The following is a 21080-nucleotide window of genomic DNA, read 5'->3' on the forward strand; positions in this document are numbered from 1 at the left end:
TGCGATTATTCGCAAATGGAAGAAACACAAAAGAACTGTCAATCTCCCTCGGCCTTGTGCTCCATGCAATATCTCACCTCGTGGAGTTGCAATGATCCTGAGAATGGTGAGGAATCAGCCCAGAACTACACGGGAGGATCTTGTCAATGATCTCAAGGCAGCTGGGACCATAGTCACCAAGAAAACAATTGGTAACACACTACGCCGTGAAACTCTGAAATCCTGCAGCGCCCGCAAGGTCCCCCTGCTCAAGAAAGCACATATACAGGGCCGTCTGAAGTTTGCCAATGAACATCTGAATGATTCAGAGGAGAACTGGGTGAAAGTGTTGTGGTCAGATGAGACCAAAATCGAGCTCTTTGGCATCAACTCAACTCGCCGTGTTTGGAGGAGGAGGAATGCTGCCTATGACCCCAAGAACACCATCCCCACCGTCACACATGGAGGTGGAAACATTATGCTTTGGGGATGTTTTTCTGCTAAGGGGACAGGACAACTTCACCGCATCAAAAGGACGATGGACGGGGCAATGTACTGTCAAATCTTGGGTGAGAACCTCCTTCCCTCAGCCAGGCCATTGAAAATGGGTCATGGATGGGTATTCCAGCATGACAATGACCCAAAACACACGGCCAAGGCAACAAAGGAGTGACTCAAGAAGAAGCACATTAAGGTCCTGGAGTGGCCTAGCCAGTCTCCAGACCTTAATCCCATAGAAAATCTGTGGAGGGAGCTGAAGGTTCGAGTTGCCAAAAGTCAGCCTCGAAACCTTAATGACTTGGAGAAGATCTGCAAAGAGGAGTGGGACAAAATCCCTCCTGAGATTTTGCAAACCTGGTGGCCAACTACAAGAAACGTCTGACCTCTGTGATTGCTAACAAGGGTTTTGCAGAGGGGTCAAATACATACTTCCCTCTTTAACATGCAAAAAAATTTATAACATTTTTGACATGTGTTTTTCTGGATTTTTTTGTTGTTATTCTGTCTCTCACTGTTCAAATAAACCTACCATTAAAATTATAGACTGATCATGTCTTTGTCAGTGGGCAAACATACAAAATCAGCAGGGGATCAAATACTTTTTTCCCCTCACTGTATGGCCAAAACTATCATGTTTGTCATCCACACGTTAGCATTTTACAGTATAAATACCCTTCAACTTGGACTGTTGCGGGTCTCGTTTGCTTTGTACATTTCCACATATCTAGCAGTTTCCATCTAGCTAGTTCAGGCCATTATCAGTATAACCACAGCCTCCCACCAGTTTGAATAGACCGCTGGATGAGGAGGTTGTAAAATAACCAGTTTTTCCCACCTACAGTGCTATGAAAAAGTATTTGCCCCCTTTCTAATTTTCTCTACTTTTGCATATTTGTGATACTGAATGTTATCAGATCTTCAACCAAAACCTAATATTAGATAAAGGGAACATAAGTGAACAAATAACACAACAATTACATATTTATTTCATAAACAAAGTTATGCAACACCCAATTCCCCTGTGTGAAAAAGTAATTGCACTCTTACACTCAATAACTGGTTGTGCCACCATTACTGGAACCATGTCGTCCAAGTTATACTTTTGAATCATCTGTCCATACAACGTTCTCCCAAGAGTATTGATGATCATCCAGGTGCTTTTTGGCAAACTTGAGTCATCTTTTTGGACGAGATGGGTCCCATTATGCCTGGCGAAAACCAAACACTGCATTCCACAGTAAGAACATCATACCAAAGGTCAAGCATGGTGGTGGTGGTGGTGTGATGGTTTGGGGATGATTTGCTGCCTCAGGACCTGGATGACTTGCCTTAATAGAAGGAACCATGAATTATGCTCTGTATCAGAGAATTCTACAGGAGAATGTCAGACCATCCGTCTGTGAGCTGAAGCTGAAGCGCAGCTGGGTCATGCAGCAAGACAATGATCCAAAACACACAATCAAGTCTACATGCAAATTGCTAAAAAGCAACAAATTGGAAGTTTTGGAATGGCCTAGTCAAAGTCCACACCTAATCCCAATTGAGATGTTGTGGCAGGACTTGAAACGAGCAGTTCATGCTTGAAAACCCACACGTCACTGAGTTAAAGCAGTTCTGCATGGAAGAGTGGGCCAAAATTCCTTCACAGCAACGTGAGAGACTGATCAACAACTATAGGAAGCATTTGGTTGGAGTCATTGCAGCTAAAGGTGGCACAACCAGTTATTGAGTGTAAGGGGGCAATTACTTTTTCACACAGGGGAATTGGGTGTTGCATAACTTTGTTTATGAAATAAATATGTAATTGTTGTGTTATTTGTTCACTTATGTTCCCTTAATCTAATATTAGGTTTTGGTTGTAGATCTAATAACATTCAGTATCACAAATATGCAAAAGTAGAGAAAATTAGAAAGGGAGCAAATACTTTTTCATAGCACTGTATATTTCCTGAATGGCCAGTTCTCTTTGGCTAGGGGAGACAATGGATTCCTAGGCAGGGGGGAGGTTCTCTCTGACACCCAGCACAGTCACATGAACAGTACGAGAATGAGTCAAGCCCTTTGTGGTACTTGGTGGGGGTTCTGCTAGACTAATCCAGTTCTGGAATGTACTCAAAACAAGGAGAGGAGCAAAGAGGAATCTGTGCCTGTAGTCTTCAAGAGGGATGTTGTGTAATATGTTGGGCCTGGTCTGTAAGAGTTTGTCTTAGGTTTGTAGTAGGTTTTATCAAAGCTCATTCCATGTCTGCAAAAAAAAAAAAATCTTAAAGGAACAGGAATAGTGTCAGCCAGAGTTGAGTGTTACAAATTAAACCTCCTGCACGCCCAAGCCAAGGACACTCTGTACTCCAAAACGTGTACACAGTGCCAACTCACAGAAAAACACACACCACATCTTCCATACATGGCAGGACTCCTCCCCCTTTCTCACACACGCACCATTCTCTTACACATACTATAAACACACTGACTCGCTCACACACACACACACACACACACACACACACACACACACACACACACAGTGCCCTTCCATCGTGGCACTGAGGAAGCATTGACATGAACTGGCCCTGTGCAGCAGGGGGTTTTTGATCAGCGACGTGGGCTAACTGGGCAACGCACCGCACACTGCTTACGCAACGCTCCGACTTAGAGGGATGAAGACCCACTTTATTTCCCACATACGCTCCACGGCACCAAAATAAAACAGACCCCAACCCAACCAGGGCAAGGAACGCCAGCTGTGGAGGCTCCAACAAACAAACAAAAACACAAGACAGAAAGCAAATTGAGTAAAACCAAACATATTTTAGGAGCTTGACAAATTCACAATAGTGTATTGTTTTTGTTGTTTTTCCTATTCGAGGGTTCATGTAATTTTGGGGCTGAGGCAGACATTTTGTTTTGGTGCAATCAGTGCCTTGGCCATTTTAATCAGACTACTTGACTAATCTGTTTTTGTACGGGCTGACAGTCGAAGATTATTGTGAATCTTGGAATAAGACGTTTTTTTATCTTGTGTGAGGGTTTTTGGCCATCTCAAAGTTTCTTCACAGGTATTTGGCTTGTTCCCGCTTGTCCTCCATCAAAGATCCAACTTTAGGTAGCACTTTATAATGTCCATCTTTTTTTTTTTTTATTACACTGGTCACTTAAAACATTTATAAAAGTATTTATAAAGTATAAATAGCCCACACTTTAGAGGAGGCCACGCAAAAATACGTAACTAATGATTAGTAAATGGTTTATAAGGACCTATATTAACACCGTTTTAAATGTTGTCATTTCAATAACTTAATTTCAATAAAAACCTTGAACCCACCTATCCCGGACTTATCCTAAATGTGTATTTTACATTCTAGCAGTACTTTCAGATAAATTCATAAGCATTTCATCCTCAAAGCTGACCAAATGCATATTTAACAGTAGAATAGCCGGACCTCGAGGAGTACCAATAGCCACCAGTCTAATAAATCCATTTAACTGGAAAAGCCTGGCCTCGTTGGACCCCCCCACCCCCCCTTCGTGCCAATGTCATTTGGTTGCGTTTATGAAGGTCTTAGGTAACAAATGTAAATATTTGAAAGAACATAACAGCATTTTCATTAGTGTATGTTACTGTAGGGCCCAGCGTTTCCCAAACTCTGTCCTCAGGACCCCAAGGGGTGCACGTTTAGTTTTTTGCCCTAACACTACACAGCTGATTCACATTTTCAGACCTTGATGATTAGTTGATTATTTGAATCAGCTGTGTAGTGCTAGGGCAAAAAACTAAACATACAAAGAGTTTGGGAAACCCTGCTGTAGGCTACAGTATATGTAAAAACGAAAAAACAGTAAATAAAACACTGAATTTCAAGAATAAAATCTATTTTATTAGTGGCGTGCCTTTTGTTATAACTATGAAACAAAAAGCATGTGCGTTGAAACAAAGTAAAATATTTTACTAACGGCAAAACAAATAAAAATACCCAAACCGCAAGACACGTAGTCAATTAAGAAAATATCAGAAGATATCAGTAGCCTAAACATCAGTATAAGCGCCAAGCGTGCTTGTGAATAGTGAAAATCTGCACACATAATGGCATTATAATGAATATAAGTGTCAATATGACAGCAGTCAAAAATAGTCTATTATTGTCAGTTATTGGACACATTATTTGTGGCCTCGCTCGTGCTTACAGTATGGTGTGCGTCTTCACGCAACAGTTGGATCTCATTTAGCTGTTATCCCTTGTCCTAACAGTCACCACACATCTTCATCACTTTCACTTGATTGCAACACTTCCCACAAATAAGTCGCTTGCAGCTGAAACAGGTGTTGTGGGTTCTGTTCCGAGTGCATCTGCCCACCTTGCAGTTTCTCCTCCCCGGGAGCTGTGCGCAATTTGGCTTGCACAATGGCTCCCGTGGAATCTTTGCTGCTACCTTGGCCCTCATATGTCGCTCACGTAGCCTGTGTGCCAGACTGATGATGTCTTTCCTGCTCATGGTGTTCAAGCACTGCTTGAGTTCCTCCTTTCACCTAGTACAGGCGAGTTCCTCCTTTCACCTAGTACAGCCGTGCCATCTGATCCAAAACATTATCCGAGACTCATCTGCTTTCCCAGATATGGAAAGCCGTTCAGCATGAATCAGAATAATAATAATCAGATGTCATGATCCATTTCTTCCCCGCCATTTAGGTCGTTTTCATTCAGATCTTGTAGCAACTCTAATGCAGCATCCATTCATCTTGGTCTTACCATTGTAAATGACACACTCTCACTGTGTAGCCTACTCCAAGTAGTCCTTGAGTAAACTGATAAAATTGCTTGGATTCGGTGGACTGATATAGGGTACACCGTTTTGAGATTATAATTACAATAGATGAATACAACAGAACGGCCCGCCCTGTTCTTCATTCACAATTGGTGATTAGGCCAGTTTCGAGGCAATTATCCGGATAATTATCAACTGGGCACGGCGCATTCAACTATCGGAGAAGGAAAAGTACAAGCCGGGGAAAACCATAAAAAAAATTACATGCCCTCCTAAAACTGCTTAGAACTCCAGATAAACAGATAAAACTACACCTTATGGAATAGCGGGGGCTGTGAAGAGACACACACACACGATAACATACGCACTATACACACACGTACACATGGATTGTGTTGTAGATATGTGGTAGTAGAGTAGTGGCCTAAGGGCACACACTTAATGTGTTGTGAAATCTGTTGTGAAATGTCATGTTTTTATTTGTATATAACTGCCTTAATTTTGATGGACCAACGCTGCATTTTTAATGGAGATCCATAATAAATACAAATACTCCAGTTCTGTTTGTGATATTAAGATTCTAGCTCTCTGCCTTGCTAGTTTTAATGTACACTGAGTATATCAAACAATAGGAACACCTTCCTAATATTGAGTTGCACCGCCCCCTTTTGCCCTCAGAACAGCCTCAATTCATCAGGGCATGGACTGTGTCGAAAGTGTTCCACAGTAATGCTGGCCCATGTTGACTCCAATGCTTCCCACAGTTGTATCAAGTTGGCTGGATGTCCTTTGGGTGGTGGACCATTCTTGATACACACGGGAAACTGTTGAGCGTGAAAAACCCAGCAGCGTTGCAGTTCTTGACACAAACCGGTGCACCAGGCACCTACTACCATACCCCGTTCAAAGGCACTTAAATATTTTGTCTTGCCCATTCACCCTCGGAATGGCACACATACACAATCCATGTCTCAAGGCTTAAAAATCCTTCTTTAACCCGTCTCCTCCCCTTCATCTACACTGATTGAAGTGGATTTACCAAGTGACATCAATAAGGGATCATAGCTTTCACATGGATTCACCTGGTCAGTCTATGTCATGGAAAGAGCAGGTGTTGTTAATGTTTTGTATACTCAGTGTACACAATCACAAAGAAATCCATTAATATTTTGTTTAGGAAGGTCATAAAAAAAACATACAAGGCAATTTATTTAAAAAGAACAGAATAGCATGCTTTGAGTTTTATTTATCTGTACTTAGAAGACAAGGCTATGGCTGCGCCATGCCAATCTATGGCTGCGCCATACCAATGAAATCAACTTGTTCATTTAGCAGACATCCCAGGCCCTGCCCTACCACAGTCAACACACATATATAGAAGAAAATAAAGGATATTTTTCCCAAATGGCTATTGCTGATTGTCACCAGTAGCCTACTCACATGAGGAATGCATGGAGCCACGGTTATTCTTGGAAAAATGTATATTTTGAAACAGAGACCATCCGCGCAATTTGTAGAGTTGTTTGGCAAACATAGGTTCATTAAAAGCCTTGGAATCTGCTCTTTCTGATAGGGTATACAGTGAGGGAAAAAAGTATTTGATCCCCTGCTGATTTTGTATGTTTTCCCACTGACAAAGAAATGATCAGTCTATAATTTTAATGGTAGGTTAATTTGAACAGTGAGAGACAGAATAACAACAAAATAATCCAGAAAAAAGCATGTCAAAAATTTTACAAATTGATTTGCATTTTAATGAGGGAAATAAGTACTTGACCCACTCTCAATCAGAAAGATTTCTGGCTCCCAGGTGTCTTTTATACAGGTAACGAGCTGAGATTAGGAGCACACTCTTAAAGGGAGTGCTCCTAATCTCAGCTTGTTACCTGTATAAAAGACACCTGTCCACAGAAGCAATCAATCAATCAGATTCCAAAATCTCCACCATGGCCAAGACCAAAGAGCTCTCCAAGGATGTCAGGGACAAGATTGTAGACCTACACAAGGCTGGAATGGGCTACAAGACCATCGCCAAGCAGCATGGTGAGAAGGTGACAACAGTTGGTGCGATTATTCGCAAATGGAAGAAACACAAAATAACTGTCAATCTCCCTCTGCCTGGGGCTCCATGCAAGATCTCACCTCGTGGAGTTGCAATGATCATGAGAACGGTGAGGAATCAGCCCAGAACTACACGGGAGGATCTTGTCAATGATCTCAAGGCAGCTGGGACCATAGTCACCAAGAAAACAATTGGTAACACACTACGCCGTGAAGGACTGAAATCCTGCAGCGCCCGCAAAAGTCCCCCTGCGCAAGAAAGCACATATACAGGCCCGTCTGAAGTTTGCCAATGAACATCTGAATGATTCAGAGGAGAACTGGGTGAAAGTGTTGTGGTCAGATGAGACCAAAATGGAGCTATTTGGCATCAACTCAACTCGCCGTGTTTGGAGGAGGAGGAATGCTGCCTATGACCCCAAGAACACCATCCCCACCGTCAAACATGGAGGTGGAAACACTATGCTTTGGGGGTGTTTTTCTGCTAAGGGGACAGGACAACTTCACCGCATCAAAGGGACGATGGACGGGGCCATGTACCATCAAATCTTGGGTGAGAACCTCCTTCCCTCAGCCAGGGCATTGAAAATGGGTATTCCAGCATGACAATGACCAAAAACACACGGCCAAGGCAACAAAGGAGTGGCTCAAGAAGAAGCACATTAAGGTCCTGGAGTGGCCTAGCCAGTCTCCAGACCTTAATCCCATAGAAAATCTGTGGAGGGAGCTGAAGGTTCGAGTTGCCAAACGTCAGCCTCGAAACCTTAATGACTTGGAGAAGATCTGCAAAGAGGAGATGTGTGCAAACCTGGTGGCCAACTACAAGAAACGTCTGACCTCTGTGATTGCCAACAAGGGTTTTGCCACCAAGTACTAAGTCATGTTTTGCAGAGGGGTCAAATACTTATTTCCCTCATTAAAATGCAAATCAATTTATAACATTATTGACATGCGTTTTTCTGGATTTTTTTGTTGTTATTCTGATTCTCACTTTTCAAATAAACCTACCATTAAAATTATAGACTGATCATGTCTTTGTCAGTGGGCAAATGTACAAAATCAGCAGGGGATCAAATACTTTTTTCCCTCACTGTAGCAATCATAACGTCTGGCCTGCATGGACTCTGTAGGATGATATGGAAGAAGTGCTATTTGGTACGCTCAAGTGCTATTCGGTACACTCCTCACTTCTTTGTCAATGCACACTGTGCAGGTCCTCCGTCTCTTCATTCTCGATTTGACAATTGATAATATTGTCACCCATCAGACTATTGTCAATTCAATCTTGTCTTTAGGCATCATTTATTATTTTGTGTGTGAAATTAGTTTCAATGTAGTTAGATGTAGTGTGGACAGGCCAGCTGGGTATGCAACACTATCGCTTCTAAATCAATCAATACATTTTCTGACTGATTACAATTTACATTTTGTGTCCTGAGGTTTCTTATGACCTATCTTAACATAATAAAAGCATTAATTTAGCAATTTATTATAGAATATTTATACACTTGAAATATCAACGGTCAGAATGACCATCATGGCCATTCTAGTAGTTATGGAATTCTGGTGCTCTGAGTGTTAAACATCTTATGAATGGAGTAATGATTAATACATTATGAATGAACTATTTACTAATCCATTATAAATGCTTTGTTACATTATTATAAAGTGCTATCCAACTTTAGATACACTGAGAGTACAAAACATTAAGGACACCTTCTCTTTCCATGACATAGACTGACCAGGTGAATCCAGGTGAAAGCTATGATCCCTTATTGATGTCACTTGTTAAATCAATCAGTGTAGATGAAGTGGAGGAGACAGGTTAAAGAAGGATGTTTAAGCCTTGAGACAATTGAAGTGCCTTTGAATGGGGTATGGTAGTAGGTGCACTTTCATTGAACAAAACACAAGAGCAGACCGACTGACATAGCTCTACCCTACTGAACTGAGCTTCGTAGTAATGTGCTTTTGGTCCCTGATGGCTTGATGTCCTTACCCCGGAAAGGTTGAGGTGTGGCCCCAGCGAGCGAATGACGTCTTCTGTGAGGTCCGACTGGTCCGAGTCCCACACGAAGCCGATGGTGACTATCTCTGGAGAGTTCATGAGGACACGGCGGATCTTGATCCTCTGGCCACAGTTACTCTGATGACAGAGAGAGGCAAGATATGTAACAAGGGGAGCAGAGCTAACTAACCAGCTTAACTAACTAACTAAGCAAAGTAACTAGCCAACTAACTAACTAAGTACCAAGAACCATAAATACAATTTCACAGTTAATTTTTCTGCTGTTGTCTTGCTAGTGATTTTCCGAATTTCTCCTCCTTAGTAGTTGTTTAGTGTGATGGAGATGGAGGTGCATCCTGACTTGACTTGTGTGCGATAGTCTTTGCACAAATTTTCCATTGACATGCATGACTTTCTTAATGCTTGATGGGGCAGCCACTTACCGGACAGTTGCGGGAATCCCCGATGGTGCTGGCCGCTTGCAGCAGCTCTCCAAATGACTGGTCCCGCCTCTGATACACCTGTTGACTGAGTGAACCAGAGAATGAAAGAGTGTGAGACAAGGAAAGAAAGGTAAAGAGATGGAGAAGGATAGAGATAAATATGCTTGCATGTGCACCTGTGTGCGCGTGTATATTAGAGAGAGACAAAGCTAGAAAGTACAAAAGTCACTCAGTAACCCTACGAGGAACATAGAGAAATGTGTTCTGTGTGATGTCAGTTCGAAAACAATAAGCATGGCTTACCAGAGGGCAGTGGTGGAGACATAATGCACTAGCTCAGTGAAGGGCAGGGGGTCGGAGGATGCCCCACAGCTACGGCAGACAGACTGCAGGGGAGAGGGGAACAGGAACACGACACAGACACATGGCCATTAGCTAGGCGCCGCTTAGCCACTGCCAAGCAATAATTATCAAGTCAGCGTGTCATTTTGCGAGGGGTAGTAGTTTGGGGACGGTTATGGGGAAATTACTACTGTAGGGTGTTTGTGTAAACTGTGATGGGAGAGAGTGGAGTGTATGTCAGAGATGAAAGGAAAAGTGGCGGGTGGGTTGTGGTTTGTGTCCGGTCTTCAGACTTAATCTATTGCCCCCTTAACTCCGGGCCTTGAGGTCCAAAGCATTGCTGGTTTTCAGTTTCAGGGTGAAGTTTCCAGTACGTACAGATCAATTAATAAACTACCAAGAAGAAAACAATACCTGCACTACACATGACCTCAAGGCTCAGATATCAGTACCTCTGATCTATCATGTAGACCATGTTTTTTTTTTTACCAGAGTACATTTACATTTACGGCATTTAGCAGACGCTCTTATCCAGAGCGACTTACAAATTGGTGCATTCACCTTATAGCCAGTGGGATAAACACTTTACAATATGTTTATTTTTTGTATTTTTTTTTTTGGGGGGGGGGGGTGGTGTAAGGGGGGGTAGAAGGATTACTTTATCCTATCCCAGGTATTCCTTAAAAAGAGGTGGGGTTTCAAGTGTCTCCGGAAGGTGGTGAGTGACTCCGCTGTCCTGGCGTCTTGAGGGAGCTTGTTCCACCATTGGGGTGCCAGAGCAGCGAACAGTTTTGACTGGGCTGAGCGGGAACTGTGCTTCCGCAGAGGTAGGGGGGCCAGCAGGCCAGAGGTGGATGAACGCAATGCCCTCGTTTGGGTGTAGGGACTGATCAGAGCCTGAAGGTACGGAGGTGCCGTTCCCCTCACAGCTCTGTAGGCAAGCACCATGGTCTTGTAGCAGATGCGAGCTTCAACTGGAAGCCAGTGGAGTGTGCGGAGGAGCGGGGTGGCGTGAGAGAACTTGGGAAGGTTGAACACCAGACGGGCTGCGGCATTCTGGATGAGTTGTAGGGGTTTAATGGCACAGGCAGGGAGCCCAGCCAACAGCGAGTTGCAGTAATCCAGACGGGAGATGACAAGTGCCTGGATTAGGACCTGTGCCGCTTCCTGTGTAAGGCAGGGTCGTACTCTCCGAATGTTGTAGAGCGTGAACCTACAGGATCGGGTCACCGCCTTGATGTTAGCGGAGAACGACAAGGTGTTGTCCAGGGTCACGCCAAGGCTCTTCGCACTCTGGGAGGAGGACACAACAGAGTTGTCAACCGTGATGGCGAGATCATGGAACGGGCAGTCCTTCCCCGGGAGGAAGAGTACTTATAAAGGTGTTCTAAAGCAGGGTTTTCCAAACTCGGTGCTGGCCCTGTTCTAAAGGACTTCTAATGTGTCTAACCCAAGTGTATAAGTCATCCATCTTTTAGGCAAATGCAGCCTGCCAAATACGCCAGAGTAAACTATAGGGCCTCTACTGAAACCTAGGCTACTCATCAAAGCAACCTTCCAGCTAGAGAGCTACTGGGTGTATAGGCTTTTGTTCCAACCCTACTCTAACACACTTGATTCCACTAATCAAGGTCCTGATGAGCAGCTGATTAACTGAGTCAGGCGTGTTAAAGCAGGGCTGGAACAAATGTCTGCAAACCTACTTGCTCTCAGAGAGGAGAGTTGGCCACCTCTGCATCACCAAAGCTGTCTGATACATTGATGACAGGACTGCTCTGGAGTTTTGGGACATGGTATCATAGATGAACATCATATCCGCAGGGAGGGTTTGTGGGGGAAAAAATACGTGGCGATCTTATGTGATATTATTCGTCTTGTACTGCTACCGCTCCCAGAGATCCGAGGAAAACCACCCTCTGTATTCCAGAGGAGTAGCCCCACTCTGGAGACATGACGGATTGGGTAGCTCCCATCTCAGACAGTGATCCATGTGCCTGCTGCTGCACCCCTGATGGATGGAGTGTGTGTGTGTAATACACGTGCCTGCAACTGGATATGGACCTGTGTGTGTGGGGGGGTGTTGCCAGATGCTAGTGGTTTCCTCGAACCTGTTCGTAGAGCGTCATGGCAAACTTCTGATGTGTGATGCAGGACTTGGAGGTGCAGGCATCTGTCTCCTCAGGCACAATGTGCAGGTGGATCCTCTCCAGAATATTCTCCTGTGGGAATATAGTAAGCCAATAAGAAATGAGAAAACATACACCAAGTATACCAAACATTAGGAACACTTTCCTAATATTGAGTGTGCCTGGCACCTACAACCATACCCCGTTCAAAGGCACTTAAATGATTTGTCTTGCCCATTCACCCTCAATGGCACACATACACAATCCATGTCTCAACTGTCTCAAGGCTTAAAAATCCTTCTTTAACCTGTCTCCTCCCCTTCATCTACAATGATTGAAGTGGATTTAACAAGTGACATCAAAAAGGGATCATGGTGTTCACCAGTATTCACCTGGTCAGTCTGTCATGGAAAGAGCAGGTGTTCTTAATGTTTTGTATACTCAGTGTATATCATTCGTGTGGGCACACCAGTTTTAGCACCACCTTTGCCCAATCCTGATACGTCCAAATAAAAACGAAAACCCAATACCCGGAATTAATGCTGCTCGTTATCTTACACATCCCATAGGACAGTGGTTCTCAATTCTGGCCCTGGGGGCCCTCATGTTGTTTTTTTTGCCTTTGCACTTCACACCCCATTCAAATAATCAAAGCTTGATGAGTTGATCATTTGAATCAGCTTTGTAGTGCTAAGGCAAAAACAAAAATGTGAGAACCACTGCCATAGGATGGTGACAGTACCAGTTATGTTTACGTAGATCTGTCCACGAGAGATTTAGGTAATAGTTGTCAACTAATCACATTATATTCCATTAGAACGTTTGTTCGATCTTATCCATGGGAACATTCTCATTTCCAAATTGAAACTTTAGCAATCAATCATCCCCCTCGATTACAATATTAGGAATCACCAGCTTATTCTTTTTCCCCAGCATGTATTACCCTCAAATCACCCTCATCTACTCTCCCCAATGTACCAGTAAAGAAAATAAATACTTTCCCCCCAATACAGCTGTATATTTTGTGACATTTAACAGCTAGGTTGTTTTGCTGTGCCTGACTACTGTAAATAAGGAACCAGTCTGTGTGCAAGCAGTCTCCACTTGAAACTCGCTGCTGTTGCTATGGAATCCCACTAGGTTTATAAAACATTCAGGCTGCTTTTAGACCTCCATAACCGCACAGCCATTTAATCTGACACTGGCTAATTCTGCTCATAAATAAATCCAAGTCGTACCGCTAAAGCATTCATTACAGGGCCTTGACTCTGTCTTTACTTTCCGCATGTAAACCCAAGATTCCCATGGGATAGTTAGGATAAAGAAAGAGTGACCTTGCCAAATCTTAACATACACACAGCAAAACGTTCATGCAACGTAACGCCCACGGAGAAATAAACACAGAATTAAGACAGTTGTTAGAATGTTAAAATGACATGCCTGACAAAAGGAATATCTGTCACGGATCCCCCCCGGTACTGCTGCTCTTTCCGTTCACCAGTTCCGGAGGTCTACGTCACCGGCTTTCTAGGCGTCACTGACCTGGTTCATTACCACCAACCGCGGACTGTCTTGTCTCATTACGCACACCTGGTTCCCATTCCCCCTGATTAGTATGTGTATATATAGTTGAAGTCATAACGCCTGAAGGTACCACGTTCATCTGTACAAACAGTAGTACGCAAGTATAATCCCCATGGGACCACGCAGCCATCATACCGCTCAGGAAGGAGACGCGTTCTGTCTCCTATAGATGAATGTACTTTGATGCGAAAAGTGCAAATCAATCCCAGAACAACAGCAAAGGACCTTGTGAAGATGCTGGAGTAAACCGGTACAAAAGTATCTATATCCACAGTAAAACGAGTCCTATATCGACATAACCTGAAAGGCCGCTCAGTAAGGAAGAAGCCACTGCTCCAAAACCGCCATAAAAAAGCCAGACTACGGGTTTGCAACTGCACATGTCGACAAAGATCGTACTTTTTGGACAAATGTCCTCTGGTCTGATGAAACAAAAATAGAACTGTTTGGCCATAATGACCATCGTTATGTTTGGAGGAAAAACGTGGTAGCTTGCAAGTCGAAGAACACCATCCCAACCGTGAAGCACGGGGGTGGCAGCATCATGCTGTGGGGGTGCTTTGCTGCAGGAGGGACTGGTGCACTTCACAAAATAGATGGCATCATCAGGAAGGAAAATTATGTGCATATATTGAAGTAACATCTCAAGACATCAGTCAGGAAGTTAAAGCTTGGTCGCAAATGGGTCTTCCAAATGGACAATGACCCCAAGCATACTTCCAAAGTTGTGGCAAAATGGCTTAAGGACAACAAAGTCAAGGTATTGGAGTGGCCATCACAAAGCTCTGACCTCAATCCTACAGAAAATGTGTGGGCAGAACTGAAAAAGCTCTGTCAGGAGGAGTGGGCCAAAATTCACCCAACTTATTGTGGGAAGCTTGTGGAAGGCTACCCGAAACGTTTGACCTAAGTTAAACAATTTAAAGGCAATGCTACCAAATACTAATTGCGTGTATGTAAACTTCTGACCCACTGGGAATGTGATGAAAGAAATAAAAGCTGAAATAAATCAATCATTCTCTCTACTATTATTTTGACATTTCACATTCTTAAAATAAAAGTGGTGATCCTAACTGACCTAAGACCGGGAATTTTTACTAGGATTAAATGTTAGGAATTGTGAAAAACTGATTTTAAATGTATTTGGCTAAGGTGTATGTAAACTTCCGACTTCAACTGTACCGTGTATTGTGCTCTTTTTGTTTACGGGTCTCGTCCCGTGTACTGTGTAGAGGTTACACCTCACTCTTTGTTTGGGTTACATCCCTTGTGTGTAACCCACGTGTGTGTGTGTGTATATGTGTATATATATATATATATATATATATATATATACACACATATACACACACGTGTTTGTGTTGGGTGGAGTAATAAAACCCCTAATACGTATTCCTGCGCCTATCTTCCAATCATTATACACTGTGACAGAATAATCGACCCATAAAAATAGAGACAGCGGGAAAGGCCGAGCTGGCGACCATCGTAGAGACAGTCCAGCATCACGAGGAGTCTCCAGCACTGGTTCCGGCACCAGCCCCCACACCACCACTACCTGCCTTCATTCCATCTGAGCCGGTCCGCGGAATACCCCTGTCCCTCCCGGAGCTCTTTGACGGCACGCCAGCGAGATGCAAGGGATTCCTTCTGCAATGCGACCTGTACCTCGCTTGCTATGCCGAGGCTGTCTCCGGGAGAGACAGGGTTGCCAGAGTCATCTTGGCACTGACCCGACAGGCCCTGGACTGGGGTGCCACGGTTGGGTGGAGTAATAAAAGCCCTAATACATATTCCTGCGCCTGTCTTCTAATCATTATACAACGTGACACTATCTGACCAAACTGCACATTAAAATAAAGGGGGAAAAAAGAAACGTTGTACAGTGTGCAGAAGCCCCTTTAACCATTCTACCCAATATCACGTTACTTCAGGTGTGCAAACATTTTTATTCTAGCTATGGAAATGAATCAGCATTGTTGCCACACTGAAAGAGGGGCATTGTATACAGAACAAGAATCCAAACATTTAGTTTTTTGTTTTGTTTGGTACCTGACCTTTCAACCACCACCTTGGATTTCATTGGATCATGGTTCTTTGAAAATCATTGCTTATTCAAAACAGACTCCCATAGGAGACTGAAACCACGGGAAACGGAGAATCTGGAGGTAAATTTGAACGGCTCGTGTGACTGCTTCCCTGTGTTGCCGGGGAGCTCGGAGAGTGGGCATATTGGTTTATCGGTTTGGCTGGCCACTTGTTTTCTCATCACCTCCGGTTCTAGAGAGAAAGAGACTTCATTTTCTCTGCTGTTTATCCTCCACTGTATAATGAGCTCTCCTGAGTGAATGTCCTACCCACTCGACCTGATGCGCTAAACAGAAAATGATTATATGTCTGTGCTGACTAGGTTTAGAGCAATTACACTACAGTGACAAACCCGATACAGGCAGACAGAGAACACAATGTACTGTAGTGTAGCCTCATTTAAGCCCTATGGCTAAAGGGCTGAAGAGGAACTAAATCATTAGCTAAGATGAAGTCTAAAACTAGATGTAATGTACAGTAAAATTCCTAAATCCTGGATGTTTCTTAGTTAGTGGTGAAGCGTCTGAACATTGTGCTCCCAGATGGTAATTACCTTTTCTCTGTTGGGTCTAGAATAAGTGTTAAAAAGAACAGGGTAATAAAGAATTACTATTAGACAGTGGTGTAAAGTACTTAAGTAAAAATACTTTAAAGTACTACTTAAGTCATTTTTGGGGGGTATCTGTACTTTACTATTTATATTTTTGACTACTTTTACTTCACTACATTCCTGAAGAAAAGTATGTACTTTTTACTCCATACATTTTCCCTGACACCCAAAAGTACTCGTTCCATTTTAAATGCTTAGCAGGACAGGAAAATGGTCCAATTCACACACTTATCAAGAGAACATCCCTGCTCATCCCTACTTCCTCTGATCTGGCGGACTCACTAAACACACTGCTTCGTTTGTAAATTATGTCAGAGTTTTGTTGTGTGCCCCTGGTTATCCTCAAATAAAAAATAAAATGGTGCTGTCTGGTTTGCTTAATATAAGGAATTTGAAATTATTTCTACTTTTACTTTTGATATTTAAGTATATTTTAGCAAATAAGTATCAAAAGTAAATGTATTTGCTAAAATATACTTAAGTATCAAAAGTAAATGTAAGTATATTTAAAACCAAATACTTTTAGACTTTTACTCAAGTAGTATTTTACTGGGTGACTTTTACTTTAGTCATTTTCTATTTAGGCATGTTTACTTTTACTCAAGTATGACAATTGGGTACTTTTTCAACCACTTCTATTACAGTAGAATCAACGTTTGGAAGTTACAGTGAGGGAAAAAAGTATTTGATCCCCTGCTGATTTTGTACGTTTGCCCACTGACAAAGACATGATCAGTCTATAATTTTAATGGTAGGTTTATTTGAACAGTGAGAGACAGAATAACAACAAAACAATCCAGAAAAACGCATGTCAATAATGTTATAAATTGATTTGCATTTTAAAGAGGGAAGTATGTATTTGACCCCTCTGCAAAACATGACTTAGTACTTGGTGGCAAAACCCTTGTTGGCAATCACAGAGGTCAGACGTTTCTTGTAGTTGGCCACTGGGCTTGCACACATCTCAGGAGGGATTTTGTTCCACTCCTCTTTGCAGATCTTCTCCAAGTCATTAAGGTTTCGAGGCTGACGTTTGGCAACTCGAACCTTCAGCTCCCTCCACAGATTTTCTATGGGATTAAGGTCTGGAGACTGGCTAGGCCACTCCAGGACCTTAATGTGCTTCTTCTTGAGCCATTCCTTTGTTGCCTTGGCCGTGTGTTTTGGGTCATTGTCATGCTCGAATACCCATCCACGACCCATTTTCAATGGCCTGGCTGAGGGAAGGAGGTTCTCACCCAATATTTGACGGTACATGGCCCCGTCCATCGTCCCTTTGATGCGGTGAAGTTGTCCCCTTAGCAGAAAAACACCCCCAAAGAATAATGTTTCCACCTCCATGTTTGATGGTGGGGATGGTGTTCTTGGGGTCATAGGCAGCATTCCTCCTCCAAACACGGCGAGTTGAGTTGATGCCAAAGAGCTCCATTTTGGTCTCATCTGACCACAACACTTTCACCCAGTTCTCCTCTGAATCATTCAGATGTTCATTGGCAAACTTCAGACGGCCCTGTATATGTGCTTTCTTGAGCAGGGGGACCTTGCGGGCGCTGCAGGATTTCAGTCCTTCACGGCGTAGTGTGTTACCAATTGTTTTCTTGGTGACTATGGTCCCAGCTGCCTTGAGATCATTGACAAGATCCTCCCGTGTAGTTCTGGGCTGATTCCTCACCATTCTCATGATCATTGTAACTCCACGAGGTGAGATCTTGCATGGAGCCCCAGGCCGAGGGAGATTGACAGTTATTTTGTGTTTCTTCCATTTGCGAATAATCGCACCAACTGCTTGGCGATGGTCTTTAAGAGTGTGCTCCTAATCTCAGCTCGTTACCTGTATAAAAGACACCTGCGAGCCAGAAATCTTTCTGATTGAGAGGGGGTCAAATACTTATTTCCCTCATTAAAATGCAAATCAATTTATAACATTTTTGACATGCGTTTTTCTGGATTTTTTTGTTGTTATTCTGTCTCTCACTGTTCAAATAAACCTACCATTAAAATTATAGACTGATCATTTCTTTGTCAGTGGGCAAACTTACAAAATCAGCAGGGGATCAAATACTTTTTTCCCCTCACTGTAGCCAAACTAAACACAAGTGTACTGAATAGCCACTTTAAACCACTCAGACTGATGCTGCATAATACAGTGAGGAAACAGTAAACGCCCAAAGATCGTGTTTCGGCTTACGTAACCCACCACCATAATATATTAGAGGCTGTGTTGAGGGGATTGATGGGAGAAGGGCAGACCTCTTTCAGACAGTGACCTCGCTGAAATGTTTGTTACAGAGCCCCCCCCTCAAGTGTCCCCAACACACTCACACAAACAAACATACACACACAAACATACACATCCATGCCTGGGGAGGCCCCAGTCGCCTCTGCTCAGAGGCCCCCTGGATACCAAGGATCTGCCGGAAAGCCTGGTCAGTTGCCACAGGAACTTACGAAGCACTCAGCAGCATCGTCCATGAAGCCCAGCTGAAAGCGGTGCTCATCCTTAAAAGTCTCGGCCAGGGCGTGACGCAGGTTGTCTGAGGGCAGGGCGCGCTCCCGACTGTGCTGGAACTGGGAGAAGATGCCCTGCGGAACAGAAAATAAGTTAATTCATTTAATTATGCAAATGAAAACACAATACTTATTTACAACAAAATGCCAAATCAAATTATTGGCAATGCTATCAAACTAGCGGTACCGTGTCAGCAACGATAAAGCCCTACTAATGCCACTTTTTTTTCATATTGTGATCGCTTGCAACAACTGTAAGACTTGATGAATGGCGCATACCTTCAACGCACAGAAGATGCATGAGTCTCCGAGACAGAAATGTCCAGGAAGTTGCCTCAGACTGCGTCTGAAGATGTCCAGATGCCACAGTACCTGAACATGGGATTGAAGAAAACATATTATTGTGAAAGCACCTCATATTCCACACCGAACTCTCATTATGAACCCGACTTTCCCAGCTAATCCTTCCTTTGATGAAAGACAGGTTTTTATTTTATTTATTTTTTGTAACACTTTCAGTTCTAAAGGGGACATTTGAGGGCCGGTTAATAATTCGAACAATAATAATAACTTCACGTTGCGACCTGACCTCAAACATTCTCGACTGTGGATTTAGGGCTAGTGATGTCCTTCCTTGGTATATGGTGCTTAGAGGGGCTGGGTGGTTGTGTCAGGCCATGAGGACAACAGAGGAAGGAGAGAGGGAGAGGAAAGAAAGAGGGGAGGGAGGGTTTCTGTTCCTTGGAAACAAAGCCCTGAGTAGCGGACGTCTTCATCCAGCTCAGCCGTGTCTCACCCTCTGAGTCACGGCCTGGAAGAGTCCGCCAACTGCCTTCCCACGAGGCAAAAACAACCTTCCAGTAACTTGCCGGGAAGTACTGAAGCATTTAGAGACTGACTAAGCTTATTGGATTTGAGGCTGTAAAGTAATGTTGATGGTGGTAAATATTTTTTCTGTGGAGGGAGATGCTGTTTACTATGAATAAGCAAAGCTAACATGAGGAATGTAGCCTTCTGGAAATTAGATCATGTTTTGCAATCAAGGGATTGGGCATTGTTTTAATACCCATTCCCCTTATCAGATATTAACAGTGTCTCTACTTCCATCCCATTGCTCTGGATACAGTGAGGGAAAAAGGTATTTGATCCCCTGCTGATTTTGTACGTTTGCCCACTGACAAAGAAATGATCAGTCTATAATTTTAATGGTAGGTTTATTTGAACAGTGAGAGACAGAATAACAACAACAAAATCCAGAAAAACGCATGTCAAAAATGTTATAATTTGATTTGCATTTTAAATTAGGGAAATACGTATTTGACCCCCTCTCAATCAGAAAGATTTCTGGCTCCCAAGTGTCTTTTATACAGGTTACAAGCTGAGATTAGGAGCACACTCTTAAAGGGAGTGCTCCTAATCTCAGCTTGTTACCTGTATAAAAGACACCTGTCCACAGAAGCAATCAATCAATCAGATTCCAAACTCTCCACCATGGCCAAGACCAAAGAGCTCTCCAAGGATGTCAGGGACAAGATTGTAGACCTACACAAGGCTGGAATGGGCTACAAGACCATCGCCAAGCAGCTTGGTGAGAAGGTGACAACAGTTGGTGCGATTATTCGCAAATGGAAGAAACACAAAAGAACTGTCAATCTCCCTCGGCCTGGGGCTCCATGCAAGATCTCACCTCGTGGAGTTGCAATGATCATGAGAATGGTGAGGAATCAACCCAGAACTACACGGGAGGATCTTGTCAATGATCTCAAGGCAACTGGGACCATAGTCACCAAGAAAACAATTGGTAACACACTACGCCGTGAAGGACTGGAATCCTGCAGCGCCCGCAAGGTCCCCCTGCTCAAGAAAGCACATATACAGGGCCGTCTGAAGTTCTTTGGCAAACATCTGAATGATTCAGAGGAGAACTGGGTGAAAGTGTTGTGGTCAGATGAGACCAAAATTGAGCTCTTTGGCATCAACTCAACTCGCCGTGTTTGGAGGAGGAGGAATGTTGCCTATGACCCCAAGAACATCATCCCCACCGTCAAACATGGAGGTGGAAACATTAAGCT

The 21080-nt window shown here is 43.3% G+C and overlaps 1 protein-coding gene across 1 annotated transcript in view; it reads right to left on the reverse strand.

Annotated features, from left to right (window-relative positions):
- LOC121554161 (inactive ubiquitin carboxyl-terminal hydrolase 53) overlaps positions 1-21080 on the reverse strand; it is a 63430-nt gene that overhangs the window by 24567 nt on the left and 17783 nt on the right. The window contains exons 3-8 of the mRNA XM_041867627.2: positions 19288-19380; positions 18949-19083; positions 12204-12314; positions 10057-10139; positions 9754-9838; positions 9302-9448 (exon numbers count right to left, since the gene is read on the reverse strand). Coding sequence (XP_041723561.2) covers positions 9302-9448; positions 9754-9838; positions 10057-10139; positions 12204-12314; positions 18949-19083; positions 19288-19380 — 654 coding nt within the window. The remainder of the gene's footprint in view (positions 1-9301; positions 9449-9753; positions 9839-10056; positions 10140-12203; positions 12315-18948; positions 19084-19287; positions 19381-21080) is intronic.

This window comes from Coregonus clupeaformis, chromosome 39 (assembly GCF_020615455.1).
Source record: "Coregonus clupeaformis isolate EN_2021a chromosome 39, ASM2061545v1, whole genome shotgun sequence".
Classification (NCBI taxonomy): domain Eukaryota; kingdom Metazoa; phylum Chordata; class Actinopteri; order Salmoniformes; family Salmonidae; genus Coregonus; species Coregonus clupeaformis.